General features: G+C 38.7%; 1 protein-coding gene across 1 annotated transcript in view; it reads left to right on the top strand.

The window, feature by feature from the left end:
* The window catches only part of kif4 (kinesin family member 4), a 148,334-nt gene that overhangs the window by 22,208 nt on the left and 105,961 nt on the right, over positions 1-20,165 (top strand). The window contains exons 6-7 of the mRNA XM_039650266.2: positions 5,021-5,187; positions 7,777-7,871. Of these exons, the coding sequence (XP_039506200.1) occupies positions 5,021-5,187; positions 7,777-7,871 (262 nt within the window). The remainder of the gene's footprint in view (positions 1-5,020; positions 5,188-7,776; positions 7,872-20,165) is intronic.

The raw sequence follows: 20,165 nt of genomic DNA, 5'->3' as shown, positions 1-20,165 counted from the left end.
CTAGCAGACTAGCAGGCCTGGCGGGAATCACTTTTGGAGTCATTTCAGCAGACAACGTTAAAGCGCAGACATGGCTCATAAATATCGGATTTCTCCGCAGGTTGGATCGGAAAAATCCGATACGTGAATTATGCTGGTGTCGGTCTCGATACCAATACTGGATCGGATCGGCCCCATCCCTACCCAGAATGCACTTGCTTCGTTGTCCTAGGATTCCACCCCTACCGGTAACAGAGGGCAGTAGTTAAACAAGTCTAGGCTACTAGTGAGTCTGCCTGGGATTACGAGTTCGCCCAAAATGTCCGGGATTCGGCGTTTGCATTCTACAGTCGTCATTCATGTTTACTATGGTGAGCAGGATGAGAAAATATTGAAAAAATGCAGAACAGCTCCTTCCACTGGCTGTAGTCTTCAGCCTCTGGCCAAAAAATCCTCAGATGATGCAAAATAACAATTGTCATTTAAAATGTATTCTGTAAGCTATAAGGTATGAGAGGCTGTGCTGTATTGTGAATAAGTAACAGCTGAAGGGCGTTTTTAGGCACGACGCGAAGCGGTACCAACTAGGGTTCCAAAAATCTATTGAGATTTTTTTTCTTTGAAGAAATTTGCTATGTACTATACCTGGTAGGCCTCAACTTGATCAATATTGAATCAAATTGTCAAGATATTTTTTTATTATTACTTGAACCAAATGTCTTGAAGCTAAATGTTTCTTATCAGAATGCGTTATTTACAGCATTCCTTTGTTAAAATCATAAAAATTATTTCAGGGATCTGATGCCCCAGACCCCCCTATAGCAAATTACTTAAACATGTCACCTTTTTCACCACTTGTGAGTTTGCAGGTCTGGGGCCGTATTCACAAAGAATTTTATCTTACCACTAGGACTACTCCTAAATCGCACAAAAATATTTTAGCTAGGAGTTTTCTCTTCAAAGTTATTCTCAACGCCTTTCAGACCTACTCTTAGTAAGGAAAAATGACAACTCCTAACCTAAGAGTGAGTCTTCGTTGCTATGGATGACGTCTATTCTTATGCTCGAGCTTCCTCGCAATGATCACAGTGATTGGTTGTTAGATGACGGCCGTCATGCGGAACATAACACAGACGCAACAAATCATGACATCTAAACAAATCAAGACATCTAAATATGTCTGTGTTCTACACAAAATAATAATAAGAAAAAGTAAAATGCATAATGCATCATCAAAATGCATAATGACATGTTTGTACAGGCCCCAGTGAAGTCTTCTAAAAAGGCAGAGAGAGAAAAGTCATGAATGAAATTATTCAAGGTAGCCTAAGGGGCCTGCGCACTGCACATATCCCGTCTTTTGCACGCTCAAGGTCAATATTTTAAATGGCGCACGTTTTTTTTTTTACCGTAGGTCACGTGACAAGAACCAACCGGAGTGCAACTGTCCTAGTGCTTTGGGAAAAGGAGAACGCGGCGCGCCTTGCATTTTTAGACGCTATGTGAATGGTGCCTAATACCCTAATGGTGCATTCACACCGGACGCGAATAGCGCGTCAGGCGCGAGTGATTTCAATGTTAAGTCAATGCAAAGACGTGTTATGCGCGTAAAAAATTCCTGCGGTGCGAGTGAGGTGTAGAGCATGGTGCGGAAGGCGCGAATACGCCTCATTCGTGCGTCAAGTTCGCGCGAATGGCGCGAATTGAGCGTCTGGTGCGTTAAGCGCGAATGATTTAGTTAGTACTATTTGTGCATTCACAAATTCGCGTCTGCCGCCCGAGTTGAAAAATCTGAACTTTGGCGTCAATTCGCGCCGCGTTAACCAATCAAGAGCCTAGCTGCTTGCTCACGTGGTGAAGTATCTGGATGCTTCAATAAATTTTTTTGTATAAATGCATGGTGGGATATTGAACAACAAAGCAAATATTTTATCACTTAAAAGTTTTTCTATATATGAGACATGTTCATTTTGTATTGAATGTCATTCATTCCATATCAAGATTATATGAGAAATTATTATGATGTAAAAACAACCAACATACATGTGCATAAGTTCATGTCTGAACGTGAGAGAGAAAATAATCACAGGACCGGTTAATAACTTTTGAAGGCTGGCTCTATTTATCATCAAAACAAAAATAAATGACAGCTAGATTAGGTGGATGAGGGCGAAGGTGATCCTCGCTTCGATGCAGGACAACAAGTCTTCAAACTGGGCCCGTGACAGGCGGAAGTACCGCTGACAGCGGCCGTCATCCAGTGCAGCTCCTGGAGCGAGCAAATGGTGAAACTCGCCAAACGGTTCACCTTCGAAGGGTCTGGTGGACACAAATATTAGGGCTGGGTATTGTTAGGTATTTCACAATTCGATTCGATTTCAATTGTTGAGGCTTCGATTCGATTTAATATTGATTTATTAGCTTCGATATCGATTTAATAATAAGTAAATACACAAGTAATTAAGTGCCTGAGTATATTTTTAAATAATGTGCACAGTATTACCAATGTTAAAGAACAAATTGACCCAGCATGTTTGTTTCCTGTCATGGTTTATTCAGCAGAATAAACTGTACAATATTGTATGTGTTGAATACAAACACAACTGTGACAAGCACTGTACAGTGCTTTAACAACACCTCTAAAGTGCATGTAACTAAGTAGTAGAAAGTATATTTTTTTCTTCCTATACATTCAAGTTATAAAAGAAATGCAAACAGAAGTACAAAATGTGCATACTCAAAAAAAGTCTAATATTATAATTATAATTTTGTAAACAATAACACTTAACAGCTGATCACACTAAACAGCAATTGTGAGTTATCAGGCCAATTCTAAGGGGAAAAAAGACTAACCTTTTTCTCTCTCAGAATAGCTGATCTCACAATTCTGACTTTATATCATGCATTTCTGACTTTATAACACTCAATTGTGACTTTATATCCTGCAATTGTGACTTTAAAACACTCAATTGTGACTTTATATCCTGCAATTGTGACTTTATATCCTGCAATTGTGACTTTAAATCACGCAATTCTGACTTTGTATCTCGCAATTCTGAGAAATAAAGTCAGAATTGCGAGATGTAAACTCCCAATTGTGAGATAAAAAGTCGCAATTACCTTTTTTATTTTCCATTCTGTGGCGGAAACAAGCTTCCATAGTTCGCGGCTTACAGTGGAATCCAAAATGAGCCCAAGCGTCGGCTTTTAATGTTGGTAGTGCAGGCTTGAATGGACTGCAGCTGCTGTCCGTCATCGCGCTGTTTTGCTAAATCGCGACTTGTACAACGCTGAAAGCTCTCACTAGAGTGTAGCCCACAGCGCCGCCACTGGCCTGGATGGCTGAATCGATTCATAGGATTTGATGAATCGATATTGAATTGAGAAGAAAAAAAATTGCAATGCATTGATGAATCGATATTTTTACCCAGCCTTAACAAATATACGGCGACGATGATTCCCACACCGCTTTTCTGCTCTCCAGAGTAAATACAGAGCGGTAACTCTCTTGATGAATGCTCGGTCTACATAAAAACAATGGCTGCCAACTGATTTCGATTCTGACACGTGTCACATGCGTACATTTTGCTTCAAACTTTTGTTTTTACGCGCGTTAGTTTCACTCTTGACAATTAACACAAAGTGGTCAAGCGTCAAACTAGATGCGTCAGGCGCGAATTTGACACGCTATTCGCGTTAGGTGTGAACGCAGCATAATGAAAACCTCCACTTGCCTAATAATGAAAAAACGACACTTGCATTAACACTTGCTTGGTTAATTGACATCCTATTAGCCTATAGACTAAAGCAAGGAAATGTTGCTCCTATTGAAGTAATGTAATTGCACAAGTTGAAAGACGGTGGATTATGAACTCGCCAAAATGGAAAATAAAGCCCAACTGGATGCAGGATCAGTTCCTGCTGCTGGCCCAGTTGGTGCTAGGAAAAAAAAAACATAACAGTGAAATTCGGCACTGGGATATCAAGCAAAACGAAGCGTGAGAATGGGAGAGGATTTATTTGCAGATGAATGCAGCATTCCCGCTTGTGTCGCGAACCCCAGACGACTGCGAGAGGCGCTGGTGTCACTACAATCCTTTGTGAATAGGTCTTAGTGAGTTAGGAGTCCTCTCAACTTCTTTTAAGTTGTCCCAGACTTAGGTGCTACTTTTAGGGCTAAAATGCTTCGTGAATTATTATAATTATTAGTGAAAAAAAATTACGAGTCCTAAAGTTACGAGTGACACGCCCCTTATTTTTAGGAGTTGCTCCTAAATTCGCCAGTTAGGAGCTACTTTTAGCCTTAAAATTCTTTGTGATTACGGCCCCTGATCTTAATAGAAAAATGTATTTCCTAATTTCTGCATGTGCTTATGGGTGATATTGTTTCAAGTCATGAAAGGTTTGTTACCTGACTTGACCTCATATCTTCAGCTCATGCCACTGCAGTAGATGTATAGTAAGGATTGATTGTTAATTAAAACAATTCGTTCATGGGAATTTGTGTGAATTGACATCCCTAATTACAATTCAGACAAATGTTCACTTCAAGAATGAGTTTGTATTGAATTCTTTGGAAAAGAAAAAGAGAAAGTTATATCCATATTTCTCTATTTGAAGCATATTTACTCAAGCCAAAAAAAACTAACCTGTTACTGAAATGCAGAAGATTTCTCTCAGTCTGCCGCCCTTTTTACTTGTTTGAGGCTCTTATTTGGGGAAAGGCTCTGATAGTGATACCATGCAAAGGGATGGAGCATAATATTTTCATCATAGCCCACCTATTTGGGTAGTGTGTTGATGTTACCCCTCACAGTGGATTTTTACCCACATTTGTCAGGATGGGGGATGTTAATTTCAAAACCCTAATTGTGGGGGAGTGATAAGTTGACCACAAATCTGGGCTTACCTCCCAGGCACAACTGCACAGTGCGTTGGATCGCTACCCACAATGCTATCACCTCTGAATACATCGTAAATTCTCATGTGCTCTATAACCACCGGTGTTTTTTTTTTTTTTTCTTTTTTTTTCTTGGTGTAGATTGTTGGACTGACAGAAAAGGATGTGTTCACCGCTCATGAGATGGTGAGCTGTCTTGAGTTGGGAAACTCTGCACGAACAGTGGGCTCAACAGCCATGAATGCATCTTCATCTCGCTCACATGCCATCTTTACCATATCACTGGAGCAGCGACGCAAAGGAGACAAGTATGTAATCTTAGCATATGCTGTTAAAGCAACTTGTAGTTGTTTGGAGGCTGTCAAATTTAAGAGTTGGCTGTATAAGATTAAGGTTTTTATAGAATTGGGTAAAATGGGCTAATTTATCACAAGATTATATATTTAGAATAGGTTTAGAATAGTGTTGTCAAAAACTCGGTACTTCGGTACCAAGTCGGTACTAAAAAATTAACTGTTACAGTACCAGCTTTTATAGGTACTGAGTACCGGGTTAATCCGCTTCTGAAAGGTGCACAGTTGTGTCCTCTTCATAACGCTGATATGGCTCTCTCTGAATCCACTTGTTGACACGAAAGGAGGAAAGAGCCACATATGGAAATATTTTGGATTAGGCTAATGTCACGTTGCCATAAGAGGCCGTTCACATGCAAATTCGCAATTTCAAATGTAGGCGCGAGGCAAGCGCGCTCATAATAAAACTCGTTGTATAGCAACGTCAGACGCCGCGGGAGCGCAAGCGCTTTGGAAAGAATAAGCATGCGCTTTGGAAAGAATAAGCACGCGCAAAGAACGCAATATGTGAACGGCCTCTAAAGTGCTTTCGAGGTAGTTTTACAAGTACATGAGCACAGTAGTATCCAACCGACACCAAAGTACTGGTATTAGTATCGGTGCATCCCTATTTATGTCATTAATATCAGTGCCAGTTCTAGGCTTATTCTTGCCTTTATAACTCAGCAGGTTTAAAAAGCCTTTTTAAAATTAAATATGAGTGCAGTTTTAGATTAGATTAATTAGATTAGATTAGATATAGTCAAGTCAAATAAAACATGTTTTCTCCTGTATAGTTTGGTAACACTACAATAAGATGCCATTCATTAACATTGCTTAATGCACATCAACACATTGAGTGAACAATAAATTTTTACAACATTAATTAATGTTTGTGAATGTCATTTAATACAAAAACTTGATTGTTCATGTTTGTTCACTTCATTCATTGTGCATTAAATAAATGTTGACGGATTAAAACTTTACAAACAACTTTAAAAAATGTGTTCGTGGATACTATTGTTTATTTTTAGCTCATTTTATCTAATCTTTTTGTAAAGTGTTTTTAATACAGATGTACAGTTTCCATACTTGTAACCGTGATAAACACTTAAATATTTGTAAATTTAAACTAAATTAAGCTTTGGTACAGAGAACCATGAATTTTTACTGGTATTTGTACCGAAAACTGAAATTTTGGTACGGTGACAAGTTACACTAGTTTAGAATATATTAGAATAAATCTGGCAAGTTTTTATGACAGTCACCATTTAAATGTTTATATAATCTTCTTATTATAAAAATAAATAAAAGTGTAATTTAAGTGTTTGTATAGCTACAAAACAGTTCATTATTACCTTCATATTAGGCTAATGAAGCCTAGCAGGCTACTACAACTAGACTCCCATAGTTTACAGCATTAGTTAAGAGATTTGATTTCCTTGAGAAAATTAGCCATTTTATTGTAACTGTCTGATATCCAAAATAATCAATATTGAATCGAATCGAAATTGAATCGAATTTCAAGCTTATGAATCGAAATCGAATCGAATTGTGAAATTTGTGTCAATACCCAGCCCTACATTCTAATATGATGATATCTGCTCTTTTTTAAAGATTCTTTTATTATTAAAAAATAACATCATGTAATAGTATTTCACAATATTAGGCTACTGTTTTTTCTGTATTTTTGATTAAATAAATGCAGGCTAGATGAGCATAAGGCTTCTTGCAAAAACATAAAATAGTATCACTGTCACTCACACACATCTGAAAAACCCAGAAAAATTAAGTGCTCACAGATTGGGTGTGGCCTTTGCCATTAAGAAAAAATGTTCAATAAATTGTAAATAATCTTTTTCTGGGTTGTGACGTTTCATTTTTCCCCTATCAATTTCTACATTTTAGTTAGAGTTTTAAAACTTACAGGTTATTTTTTATAGTATAACGACCTCTTAACTGTCAAAATATCATTAAAACTACATTATGTATTTTTCTCCGCCGCTAGGGGTCGCTAACCTCTTACAATAACAAAGGCGTAGGTTTAGGACGCAGTGAATAAGCGTAATGACGGAACTTGTCATGCAGTTGGATCTAATGTGTATGGAAAATGTATTTATACATTTTTCAAACTCATGGTTGAAGGGGTTATTTAAAAAAAATTCTCCCGGAGGTGCAATTCCCCAAACCGCACACCGCCCTGCCCACAGCCCCGCCCCGCCCACCGCGGCTTGGTAACAACCTCCGGCACCTAACAGCACCGCTGCTGAAAAAATTTCTAAGGGAAACACTGCATCATACATTTATATACATAGTTTACTGATATTTTAAATATTATTGTGCGATTCAATAGAGAATAGAATGATCTTTGTAAACATTAATCTTTTAATACTTAAATTCATTTTAGTGTTTCTAGTGTTTTTTTTTTTTGGTTGTGGGACAACAGTTTGCACCTGTTCTGTAGAATGGCCCATATATACATGCGTGTGTGTTTGTGTGTTTGTGTGTGTGTGTGTGTGTGTATAAATCTTTAACTTAAAATGAGAAATTTGTTGTTTTGAAAAGGAGTGATGTCATGGTCTCCAAACTGCACTTGGTGGATCTCGCTGGATCTGAAAGACAAAAAAAAACTAAAGCAGAGGGAGATCGGCTCAAAGAGGGTGAGTGCAATCAAAAATCCATTTTAATTTATATTAGTGCCAGTTTACTTAGTTTTGAAGAAAAGTTAAGGGCCTTAATTACTTAAGCACAAGAAACTAATTTATCCATTTCAAAGGCCAATATTGTGTTCAAGTTTTTCATGGACTGTGCTTTCTTTGTAATGCAGCAGACCTTTATTAGAGCAATATAGATTTTAGAGGGCCGATACCAATATTAGGGAGTAAAAAAAGTCTGTCAACACGTCGGCCGATATTCTTTGTGCATATTACAATATAGTAACAGTCAAAAGTTGAGACGCTTTCCCTTTCTTGTGTCCGAACCTTTGACTGGTACTGTATATAGAATGGAGTATATACATAAACACATTTTTTTGCAATGATCAGTCAAATGTGGTGGTCAAACGCTTATAACAATGTGAACAATGTGAACTTTTTTACTCTAATAAAAATACCATATGTTTGCAGATATTAAGGAAATATCCTAAGTTCACATAGTCGTTTCTAAAACACTTCAACAGCCAGTTATTTTACACGTTTTGTGTTGTCAGTTGGGTTTTGTTTTAGTCTGTGTGATCTCGCCCACTGCCAGGTCACCCAATAGTATTTCGACACCCCGGGATGCCAGCTGGCAGGAAACACAGCATATGGCAGCCATGGAAATGAGCAAACATACTGGTCATAGATTGCTGATTCTACACAAGCTAAAATGTCTTGTTATCCATCTAAAAATCTTTATAAACGAGAACAGATTAAAAGGCGGATAAGTCATTTACTTGGTCGTAAATTGCGTTTGCTCCTGTTGCGTCCTCAAACTGGCAACCCGCGTGAGCGTCCAGTATGAGGAGGAGATATGAGGAGGGGGAAACAACGGTGTCTGATATTTTGATTTTGGAATGCAGTTATTCTTACATACAGCACCTTTAACAAACTTTATTATCCAAAATGAGTCCGACATCAGTGCACTAAACGGTAAACTTTACTTCATTTATTATAAATAACTTTAAAATGCAAATGGATTCATTTATATAAGTCAAGTCAAGTCACATTTATTTATATAGCGCTTTTCACAATACAGATTGTATCAAAGCAGCTTCACAGTGATAACATGAAAGTAGTGCAACACAGATCAATAATATTGTTAAATATTAAATAACCCCAACTAAGCAAGCCAAAAGCAAGCCAAAAGCAAGCCAAAAGCAAGCCAAAAGCAAGGCGACAGTGGCAAGGAACCAAAAACTCCATCAGATTGGATGGAGAAAAAACCCCAGTCGGGGGCCAGTTCTCCTCTGCCTTACATTTATATTGTTTATATATAAATATTAAATATAAATATTGTTTATGTATAAAACGGCGCCATAACATATCGCAGGCGTTGAGTCGTCTCTTCACAGGCGTTGGTCTTCTCATCACAGGCGTTGGGGCATCCGAATCCCCGTGGGAGGCTGGATACAAAACTGGACCTGACGAACGCCATTTTTCTCGGGACAAGCGTCCCGAGATAACAGCAGAAAGGCAGATGGGAAATAATTAGCATAGCTGATGTTCATAATGATTTCCATTATACGGGAGTCGGTGTTAGAAAACCACTATCTCACAAACTCTCCGTAACCTGAACTCTCTGCAACCCAACCATACGCGCCGACCCGTTTGACTAAGGCTTTCGAGCCCCACTGTCGCGGAACTGCGTTTCAGTGGCAAACGGTTCCGTATGGCATAACAGAGGACTAAAAGGTGAGCATTATGTGAATGCTTGACTAAAGAGATGCATCTTTAATCTAGTTTTAAACTGTGTCAGCAAGTCAGAGCCTCGGACCGAATCGGGAAGGCTAATTACAGAGTTTTGGAGCTAAATGCGAGAACGCCCTCCCTTCTTTAGTGGACTTCGATATCCTAGGAATGACCAGAAGCCTTGAATTTAGTGATCTTAAGGAACGCGGTGGCTTGTAGGGCGAAAGAAGGTCCGTTAAGTACATAGGAGCTAAACCATTTAGGGCTTTATAGGTTAGTAGTATTTTGTAGTTGATACGGAACTTAATAGGTAACCAGTGTAGAGATGATAAAATCGGTGTTATGATCATATTTTCTTGACCTAGTAAGAACTCTAGCAGCTGCATTTTGTACTAACTGTAGCTTGTTTATTGAGGATGCAGGACAACCGGCTAATAAAGCGTAATCTAGTCTCGAGGTCATGAATGCGTGAACTAATTTTTCTGCATCAGAAATAGATAGCATGTTACATAGCTTAGCAATGTTTCTAAGGTGGAAAAAGGCTGTTCTTGTAACATGAAATATGATTTTCGAAAGACAAGTTGCGGTCTAGTATAACACCCAGGTCTTTTACTGTAGTGGATAAAGTAACAGGACATCCGTCTATATTAAAGGTTGTATTGTAAGAGGTTTTGTGAGTAGTTTTTTGGACCAATAAGTAATACCTCCATTTTATCTGAATTTAATAGCAGGAAATTACGCGTCATCCAGCATTTTATATCTTTGAGACACTTCATTTTAAGTGAGTTAATGTTTTCATCTGGTCGTGATGAAATATATAATTGAGTGTCGTCAGCGTAACAGTGGAAAAATAATTCCATGTTTTCTTATAATATTACCAAGTGGCAGCATATATATTGAGAATAGCAGAGGGCCTAAAACCGATATAACTTCAGATTATAGCATCAGATTGATGCTTTAAAATATGGAATATTTAAAATGTTCTTACGGGGGAGCATGCCACCGGACCCCCTAGTAATATCCTTAAACTATTTGACCCCAGACTCATTTTCATGCATGGAAGTAAATGCCTTGTTGTATTTATGACCATGCAGCACTCGCAATAGTCTAATTAATAGGAAGAAGGACAACTGGATTTGCAACGGTCGCTTTGTCACGCCCGATGTAGAAAGTTTGTCGCTGTGTGAACGGTAAAACACGGTTGGTATATAAAAAAACAACAACTGAGGAATCGATTCTGGAATCGATTCTTTTTGATTACAGAACCAGGAATCGGAATCGATTCCAAAAAATCCGGAATCGAACAGCCCTACCTGTAATGGTTTCATCTCAAATATCTTCTTTTTAAATCTTTTAAAGCGGAAATCTAAAATACAATTAGACTAATATCCCACATCTAAAGTGCAACCACGTTTGAATGTTTAGTTCTTTTCTCATTGTCACTCATTAAGCAGGGCTGTCATTTGAGTGAGAGATCGCTCTCTCTCTTCTGGACTGCGAATAGCAAAATTGCATCACAGACAAATTGTTTAATATTATTATCATATGATGATAATAAAATTCAGCCCTGGGGCCCGTTTAATACTGGGTTTACCCAAGCGCAAATACAAAGCGAACATACAAGACATATAGGCTATGTGCACAACTGTAGTTTCGAACTTCCGCTTTTGTCAGAAGTCGGCGTATCAGTTTCTGGTCTACGACTGGTCATCCGCATCCACTAATAAACAAACAAGATGAGTGCTGCTGTTGTACGAAAAAAAGAGTTCTTAAACACATCTTAGTTCCTAAGAACTGTAGTGGATCTAACGTCCGTTTCACACCCGTTTGCAGTGTGTGTTGCGGTGCAGGAGCGTGCTGCTGTTAGTGCGTTCACATATTATGATGCGTTTGCACAGTGAATAACTGATCCGCGGCTGTACAACAAACACATACTTAATATTTTTATTTAAAGTCCAGAAGTTATGCTGCAACTTATTTTTAAAAACAAAAAGTTGTCAGCATTGCGATTCTTTGTATGCACATTTAAACACAATCTAAACAATGTAAGTTAGGGCTATTACTCCATGCATTACAAGTTGCTCAAGCAAGTGGTCAAATATTTCCTATATTAAAATCGCAAATAATTTAAAGGAACACTCCGACTTTTTGGGACTTTAGCCTATTCACCTTACCCCCCAGAGTTAGATAAGTCCATACATACCTTTTTCATCTCCGTGCGTGCTATAAGTCTGTTTGACGCACCCACCACTAGCCTAGCTTAGCACAAAGACTGGGTGTGAATGGTTGCAGCTTTCATACTAATCCAAATGAGTGGCAAAATAACGCAAACGTTTTCCTATTTACATGTTGTGATTTGTATAGTCACAGAATGTACAAATAACAAAGTCAAATGAGACACAGGCATCTTTTAACCGTATAAAACCTGGGAACTATTCTCTGAAGGTGAAGCACTGCTACTTTGACGGAGTGATAACCGCATCACCTGAGACACGCCGTGGTGAGGAGCGGAGAGTTCGCTCAGTGTTTGGGTAACAGAGTCAGCAATTTATAAATAGTAAAAGCGTAGTTTAGAGTCATGGGTTTTCGCTCTATTGTAAATAGCTGCGACAATAAACAGGGGAGGTAGTACCATGTTTCACAGAATTCCAACTAAAAACGGTGACTGGATGAAGAAATGGCTAACTTACTCTGGATATTGATCCAAACACACCTAAATAGATTATCAAGAGACATTATGTTTGCTCGGTACATTTCAATGGACGACTATTTTGAAAAAATGGAATTTGCCACACGGAACATAATGTGCTGAAGGATACGGCCATCCCATCGATAGCACAGACAGGACAAGTGGATCACCTGAGGTAACCTGAGGTAAAACAGGTAAAAGTGGATCACCTGACAAGTGGATCACCTGAGGTAAAACATAACACTGAGGTAAGTGTTATGTTTTTAGATGACCTACTGTAACAGTGCCATTAGCCAGATCTAATGTAACGTTAGTGACACTATTATATGATTAGGGTATGAATATGTTTTTATCTTGACGCGGCACAGACGCGCTTGAAAAAAAACGAGCGTGTTCACCGCGTTGAACTTGCACCCTGCGCGCGGCGCGCTAGTAGCCTAAATTTGAAATAACCATGGAAATAACGAACTTGAGCGTGCAAAAGGGTACGATAGGCTGTGAGTTCATTGTGCAAAAACAATTTGTGCTATTACTTTCCCCTTATTTTATCCTATAGTAATGCAATTTTACAGTATATTATATACTGTTGAATACATTTGGTTCAGCTAATAAATTGCATATAAAATATATTGATTCCTGTAATAATAATTATTTATTCATGTGATATTTATAAATCTGGGTGCGTTTTTGGTTGGAAATCAATGAAACATGGTACTGTATTACCTGGTCTCCCCTGTTTATTGTCACAGCTCATAAAGCAAACACCCATGATAAACTATGCTTTTCTATCTAACGTTAGTAATTGCTGACTCTTTACTCCAACACTGAGCGAACTCTCTGCTCCTCGTCACGGTGCGTCTCAGGTGATGGTTATCACTGCCAAGTAGCAGTGCTTCGCCTTCAGAAAATATAGTATTTATACGGTTAAAGTCCCCGTGAAATCAAAATTGAACCTATTTACTTTGTTAGCGCATATTACTAGTCTTGTGGTGAACAATTAATCCGTGCAAGTAAAAATATATTTAAAAAATGTTTTACCTTGGTAATCTTTAATCAAAATCTGAAAAGTTACTTCCGGTCTGGAACGGTTTCTTTTTCTGATGACGTAGGTTTCACAACTTGGGTGGGGAAACGCTTAACCACTCCCCTCAAACCGTTAATTTGCTATGAGCGAGAGATGGAGAGGAGGAGCGCTAGAGTAAAACCCTGCCCTCTGTTCAATATTCCGTTTCACTTGGAAATACATCACAGCACTGGAGAAAAATCGTTTGCAACTTCCGGTTCACGGGGACTTTAAAAGATGTCTGTGTCTCATATGGCCTTGATATTTGCACACTCTGTGACTATACAAACCACAACATGTAATTGGAAAACGTATTTTGTCACTCATTTGGATTAGTATGAAAGCTGCAACCATTCACATCCAGTCTTTGAGCTAAGCTAGGCTAGCGGTGGGTGCGTCAAACAGACTTATAGCACACACGTAGGGATGGGACGGTATGAAAACTTAATATCACGATTATAATGTCCAAAATAATCGTGATTATCAATATTATCACGGTTTTGTTAAATTTATGAAAGTGCTCAAAAAGAACTGATGCTCACACTGAAAACATTTCAACAAGTTTTATAATTGAAAATCAACAAACAACAAATAAAACAAGCCTCTCTATGCAGTTTTTTTAAGCAAGATTCTATTCTATGGCATTTGCTTCTTTATAATGCCCGTCGTCAATAGCAACACATTATTACACAGCGCACATCCATATCACAACGGACGCGCGCTCTTGTTTCATTTAAATACAACTTGCCGTCTTGCGTCTCCGGTTTTTGATTGTATTGCAAAAATGAAATCAGAGTTGATTTATTGCTTACAGAGTTTGATAATATTGGTGTAATATATCTTGTCTGGACGATTGTTTTACAAAATGAATTCATAAATAGGTAAGATTTAAAACATTAGCTAATCTCATTATCAATTCAATATGTCCCCGTAATTAAGTGGTAAAAATAAAATCAGTTTAATACATGATGTATCTATACTTTACTATCCCTTAAAATATCACTCTTAATAATAGTCTTGTTTGAAGTTGTTCGTTAGTCTTTAGCTCAAATCCACTTGCTACGAACTTTTCTTCGCGGAAGCTTCACGTCTATTTCAAGTGAGTGACATAAAACTCAAAACAACATTTCGTGCCCAATTGTTTCCCAGACGTAGTTTTGGTATTAAGGTCAAAGTTAACTTGCCTTGCGTTCGGGTGATGATCACACAAGATGACTCGGCAGATTTGAAGTGTTTCTATTGCAGTGACTTTTTGTTCGGCAGACGGGGTGACCATCCTCGATCAAGTTTCCCTCAGGACTTTTGTAGAACCCAAAATATGACCACACCTCAGATTTGGTCGTTTTAAAAGGCTGAAAAATCTCCTGAGCATGGTCACTGCCTTCCACCATTCCTTCTCGAATAGTAATTTAAAAAAATATTGCGTGCTGCGCGCCTGCGTCAGACTGGCCGACAGGATTCAGTGAGTTATTAAAATCGCGATAATCAAACACTGTTTTAATGATAATTAAATTTTAAACGATAATACTAACCGTCAGTACATTATCACGGTTTATCGTGAAACCGGTTATCGTCCCATCCCTACACGCACGGAGATGAAAAAGGTATGTATGGACTTATCTAACTCTGGGGGGTAAGGTGAATAGGCTAAAGTCCCAAAAAGTCGGAGTGTTCCTTTAAATTAAAACTTGAAATTGACAAGCAGCCGACTTGCGTTTTCTTTTGCATCTTAATTTTAAAACAGATCTTGCATGTCACAAAACTTATTTTTCCACCTCCACGATCGAGACGAGTTCATTCTGTCGCCTGGTTGAAGTAAATTGTAGTTTTCCTTGATTAAATGTGCATTTATGGTGAGATTACTACATTTTATTTAATTAAACGCATTTATGGTAAAATTACTACATTTTCAGGTCAATCTTTATCATTTTGACCACCAGCGTTTGCAGCACAGCAGAAATAGACTCAGTGTGGAAACGATCGCTGTGCTGCTGTTATATGTACCACATCAGTGAAAAGTGAAAGCCCTAACCTGTTTACATGGTGCGTAGGAGACTGCTGTGCGGCACTTTGCTTGGCTTCAATTCGCTAACAGCCATTTGAGCTTCTACTGCTTTCTGATAAACACCAACCTTCGTGCGCAGTGGCTGCAACAAAATAGACATTTTGATCGACGCGCAAAAAATAATAAAAATATTAAGTATGTGTTTGTTGTACAGCCGCGGATCAGTTATTCACTGTGCAAACGCATCATAATATGTGAACGCACTAACAGCACGCTCCTGAACCGCAACACGCACTGCAAACGGGTGTGAAACGTTATCCACTACAGTTCTTAGAAACTTAGATGTGTTTAAGAACTCTTTTTTTCGTACAACAGCAGCACTCATCTTGTTTGTTTATTAGTGGATGCGGATGACCAGTCGTAGACCGGAAACTGATACGCCGACTTCTGACAAAAGCGGAAGTTCGAAACTACGGTTGTGCACATAGCCCATAGTGTGACACGTGTAAACCAATGGTGTAAACATAATCAGATGACTATGACGCCACGGGTTTTCATTTAAAAGAAAGAACGTAGCCTACGTTTGTATGTAGACATAAGCAACTTTCACAATACTAACTATACTATATAATTAATATTATTTTATTTTATTGAATTTATTTATTTAATTCGTTTGTAGAGTAAAAAAAAAAATTGGTTGGTCTGAACGCAAGTTAAAACCGGCAAGTCGGTCAGACTAAAAGGGAAAAAAAAAAAATGGGTCGGCCCTAAGTTGACAGGGCCGGTCGGGTTACGGCAAACAAGAATATTTTTAAGGATGGCCTGAGTTGCGTTTGTTATGCGTCTACTTTGTGTAGCCATAACATTGTAGCACTATTAGCACTAACATTAGCCTACGTTCAGGACTAACTTTAGCCGAATAATAATAAGCTGTGACAATGTTATTCAAGATAGCTGTTGTTACCATGAGTTTTCCCCATAACGTTAGATCTGTAGCTATATGACTGATTCTGGTATGTTTTGTCATACTGCTGCTTCCAGTGAAGCACCAGCAAAACTAGCTGAATGATGTGACATGGCCTGATTGTAGATTTTATGTACATCATTAAGGCCAATGAAACAATTATTATTTGTTACTCAAATCAATGTCCCATCTGCGCCAAACTTCACACATTTGATAAGAGTTATCTCCTAAACGCGTGCATGCTCATATTCAGTAATAGTCACAGCGCCGCCTGCTGGCAACAGGAAGTGACAAGTGTAACACTTTTGTGGACTCCTTATAACATAAAAAAGGGCCAGCAAGTGCTAAACATGCTAACAACATACTTGTAACATTGTAAAACATGCTAGCAGTAGTTAGCTAATTATAAAGCATGCAAATTCAAAGAAACAATTATAATTTGTTACACAAAAAGTCAATGTCCCATCTGCCCCAAACTTCCTGAACACATCTACATGAGAATATTTAGGGTGTACTCACACTAGTCAGTTTGAACCGTGCCCGAGCGTGTTTGACCACCAAAGCGCGGTTCGTTTGACTAGTGTGAGTGCTCCGAACCGTGCCCGGACGCGGCTCGATTAGCCGGCCCTGGCCCGCTTGGAAGAGGTGGGCCAGAGCACGGTTCAGTTGGATTCGGGTGCGGTTCGCATGCAGTGTGCGCGTTAACCGTGCTGGAGCACGGCACAGGACGCGTGAAGTTAAGGTTTTAGGAACTGTAGTCTGTAATCAAAGCTGCAAAAGTCCTTGCTGCACTTCAGCTGGTACCTTGCAAATCTCCTCATACGAGCAGCACGATTACGTGAAAATTTTCGCGCCACTAAGGCGACACATCTGTTTAACAACAGGCTGTGGACCACCGTGGACCAAACGACACAAAATTATCCACAAATAAAACAGAGCGATGGACGCCATAGTGTTCAGAGAGCGCCGCTCTTCTTGTTTATCCCGAAACCATAATGATGACGTAAGCGTGCTCCGGCACGAATGCTGAAACCCTATGTGAGTGCAGGCCAGAGGGGGAGTGGGGAGGGGGGACAATCATACTCGGGGCCCGGTTCATGGCAACCGTGCCTAGTGTGAGTACACCCTTAGTTACAGCAATAGCACCACCTACAGGCAACAGGAAAGGACATGTTTAACACTGTTATGGACTCCTAATAAACATAAAAGAGTGCCACCAAATGTTAAACATGTTAACATCATACTACAATGTTAGCAAACACTTAGCTAACTGCTAACACATAATAACAAAAGGCAGTTGTTCTAACTTAAGCATGCAATTTCCAATGTGCTCCAAATTTAGCATGTTTTATAAGTGTCATACTACATATTACACCTATATTTACCTAATTAAAAGCACATTGCCCACCGTGCGCTGTCTTCCTAAAGCCACCGGGTGGGAATAGCACGGGTGCGAGGGCCCTTTTCATCGCTGCTTGCAGCTTTAATTATTATTATTATTCGTACGACTATTTGGGCACTTTTGGGGCCCTTAACGTGCTCAAACTCTTGAAACTTTGCACACAGGTCAGAACCCGTGGCCATCAGGGCCGGGCTGAAGATGGTACCTGGGCGTGCTAGGGAGCTAGACAGTGCCCCCTGGAATGGGGTCCGGATTCTTGGTCCATGGCAACGCACCAAACTTTAATATTCTTGTTTGATGCTTTTGAGACTCTTAGCATGCTTGAAATTGCATAAAACTCGACAGACACGTTACATTTCTTAGCCAGTAGACATGTGCAAAGTTTCAGAAACGGGCTTGGTGAGTGCTCAGTAGCGCCACCTTTTGTCAAAAGTGGGGGGATTAGTTTTATCTACAGTTACAAAAATCGGTATGTATATTGTTCTCCTCGAACCAGACAACTTTCTAATTTACAATAATTAGGTCCGACCAAGAAAGTCAGATAATTTGTTTTGAATATGGTGAGCCTCCTCTGAGCCTATATCTCTGTATGGCAAGCCCTTTTAACATTTAAAAGCTAAGTTTGAGTATCCGGAATTAACATTGTAGATATCAACAACGTCTTTCTGACTAGTCGTAATTACATTTTGGATAGTTTGTATTATCATTTAAGATATTTGTAACGTAATTGTGACTAGTCGAAACGACAGATAGAGTATGGCAAGCCGTTTTAACATTTTATCATTTAATCATGAAGGGGCCAAAGCCTGCAGCACCGCCACCCCGGTGCCTTTAGGTAACTAAAGGAACTGGGGTTGCGGTGCCACCGGCTTGGGCCCGCCATCGCTGCTCGCAGCTATATTTAAAGTTTAAGGCCATGTCTTTCTGGATATATATCTTCTTTTTAACAAAATATGCATACAACCTGATATTTTAGATATTTATTATTTGCTTTAAATTAAATTAAGATTGCATTTTTGGTAATTGAACCTGAATGAATTTAAAATGAATGTGCTATATTTCAGATCATATATTTGTTTTTTGTTTTTTTTTTCTTAAAATTTGAACTAACCGTAACTTTATTCTCAGCTGAATTATAAATAATTTATTTCTGTATAAAATAAACACATTTGATTTTTATTTTTTTAATCAATGTAGAATGTGTAACTGAAAAATAAACAGATTAGGGCTCTGTTCGAGGACAAGAAATTAAAACCAATGTGACATGTCATTATGAATGTCCAAAAGATGAGAGAGAGAGAGAGAGAGATGTTGGTTGCTTGACAGTTGTAGGTTACAGTTTAAATACAGTAATTATGTGATAAACATGTTTCCAAAATGTTTTATTTTGTTACACTTACTGATGTTCAACTAAAGACTTGGAAACGTACATTTAGTCCCTCAGAAAAAAATGCACGCATGCTCAGCTCATCAACTCATCAGTTCTTACGTGTCCGAAAGAAACCGTTCTCGGTTCTGTACTGTTTATCCGACCGCTGTACCTGTACGTTCGGTTGTACACACATGCGCAGTATCAGCTGCTCGTGCTCATCACTTCTCTCAGCACCAACAAATGTCTCCGTTCAGTGAACTTTTTGAGTTACTGGAATAAAATGTACTTCTGGATATTGGTTTATCTCGATTTGGAGGGACTGTCAGGCATGTCTGAAAGTGAGTAACTTTAGTAATTTATGGTTTAGCGCTGACGCAAGACGTTTCGAACGATTCAGTCCGATTTAGTGTACTGGTTCGACCAGTTCACTAAAAAGAACCCAGGGCTCCAGACTAACTTTTTTCAACTCCATCCTGGAACCGTCCTGAATGACAATTTGAACCGTCCTAAAGTGAATGTCAACCGTCCCAAAATAAAAATGTTGTTTCTGTACCTGCTGTTATCATCCCTAGCTGTTAGTTAACTAAAACAATTCAGATGACTATATTGGGTTTAGTTCAACTGTAATGCATTAATTTAGAATTTCTCTAAAATTTCCAAACCTACATACTTGCAGAGAAAAAAAAAATCTATTAAGCAGTTAATATGAATGATTTTAAAGTTTGAACATGCAATACAGATACAGATAAAGATACAAATAAAGAGAAAAGTTTTTGAAGGTCTAACACTATATTCATAGACAGAAACTGAATAAAGTAATCAAATGGAAAATAACACTGGATATTATTTTAGTCCAGAATAAATTAAATAGGCCTACATAGGCTATCAATCCTGATCGCTTTAACTTCCTTAAACTTGTTGTTTTGACGACAAAATTTGACCGACAGATATATGGTTGCTGTCTCTTTAAAGGCGGGCATACACTGTGCGATGTCTGTGCGATTTCAGCAAGGTACCTACTCACACTGAACGAGTAAATCGCATGCGATGCAAAGCCAAAGTTCAGGATTT

Source organism: Pimephales promelas, chromosome 19 (assembly GCF_988280905.1).
Source record: "Pimephales promelas chromosome 19, fPimPro1.hap1.1, whole genome shotgun sequence".
In the NCBI taxonomy this organism is placed as follows: Eukaryota; Metazoa; Chordata; class Actinopteri; order Cypriniformes; family Leuciscidae; genus Pimephales; species Pimephales promelas.
Note: the sequence above shows the minus strand (reverse complement) of the source record. Positions and strands in the feature narration are given on the sequence as shown.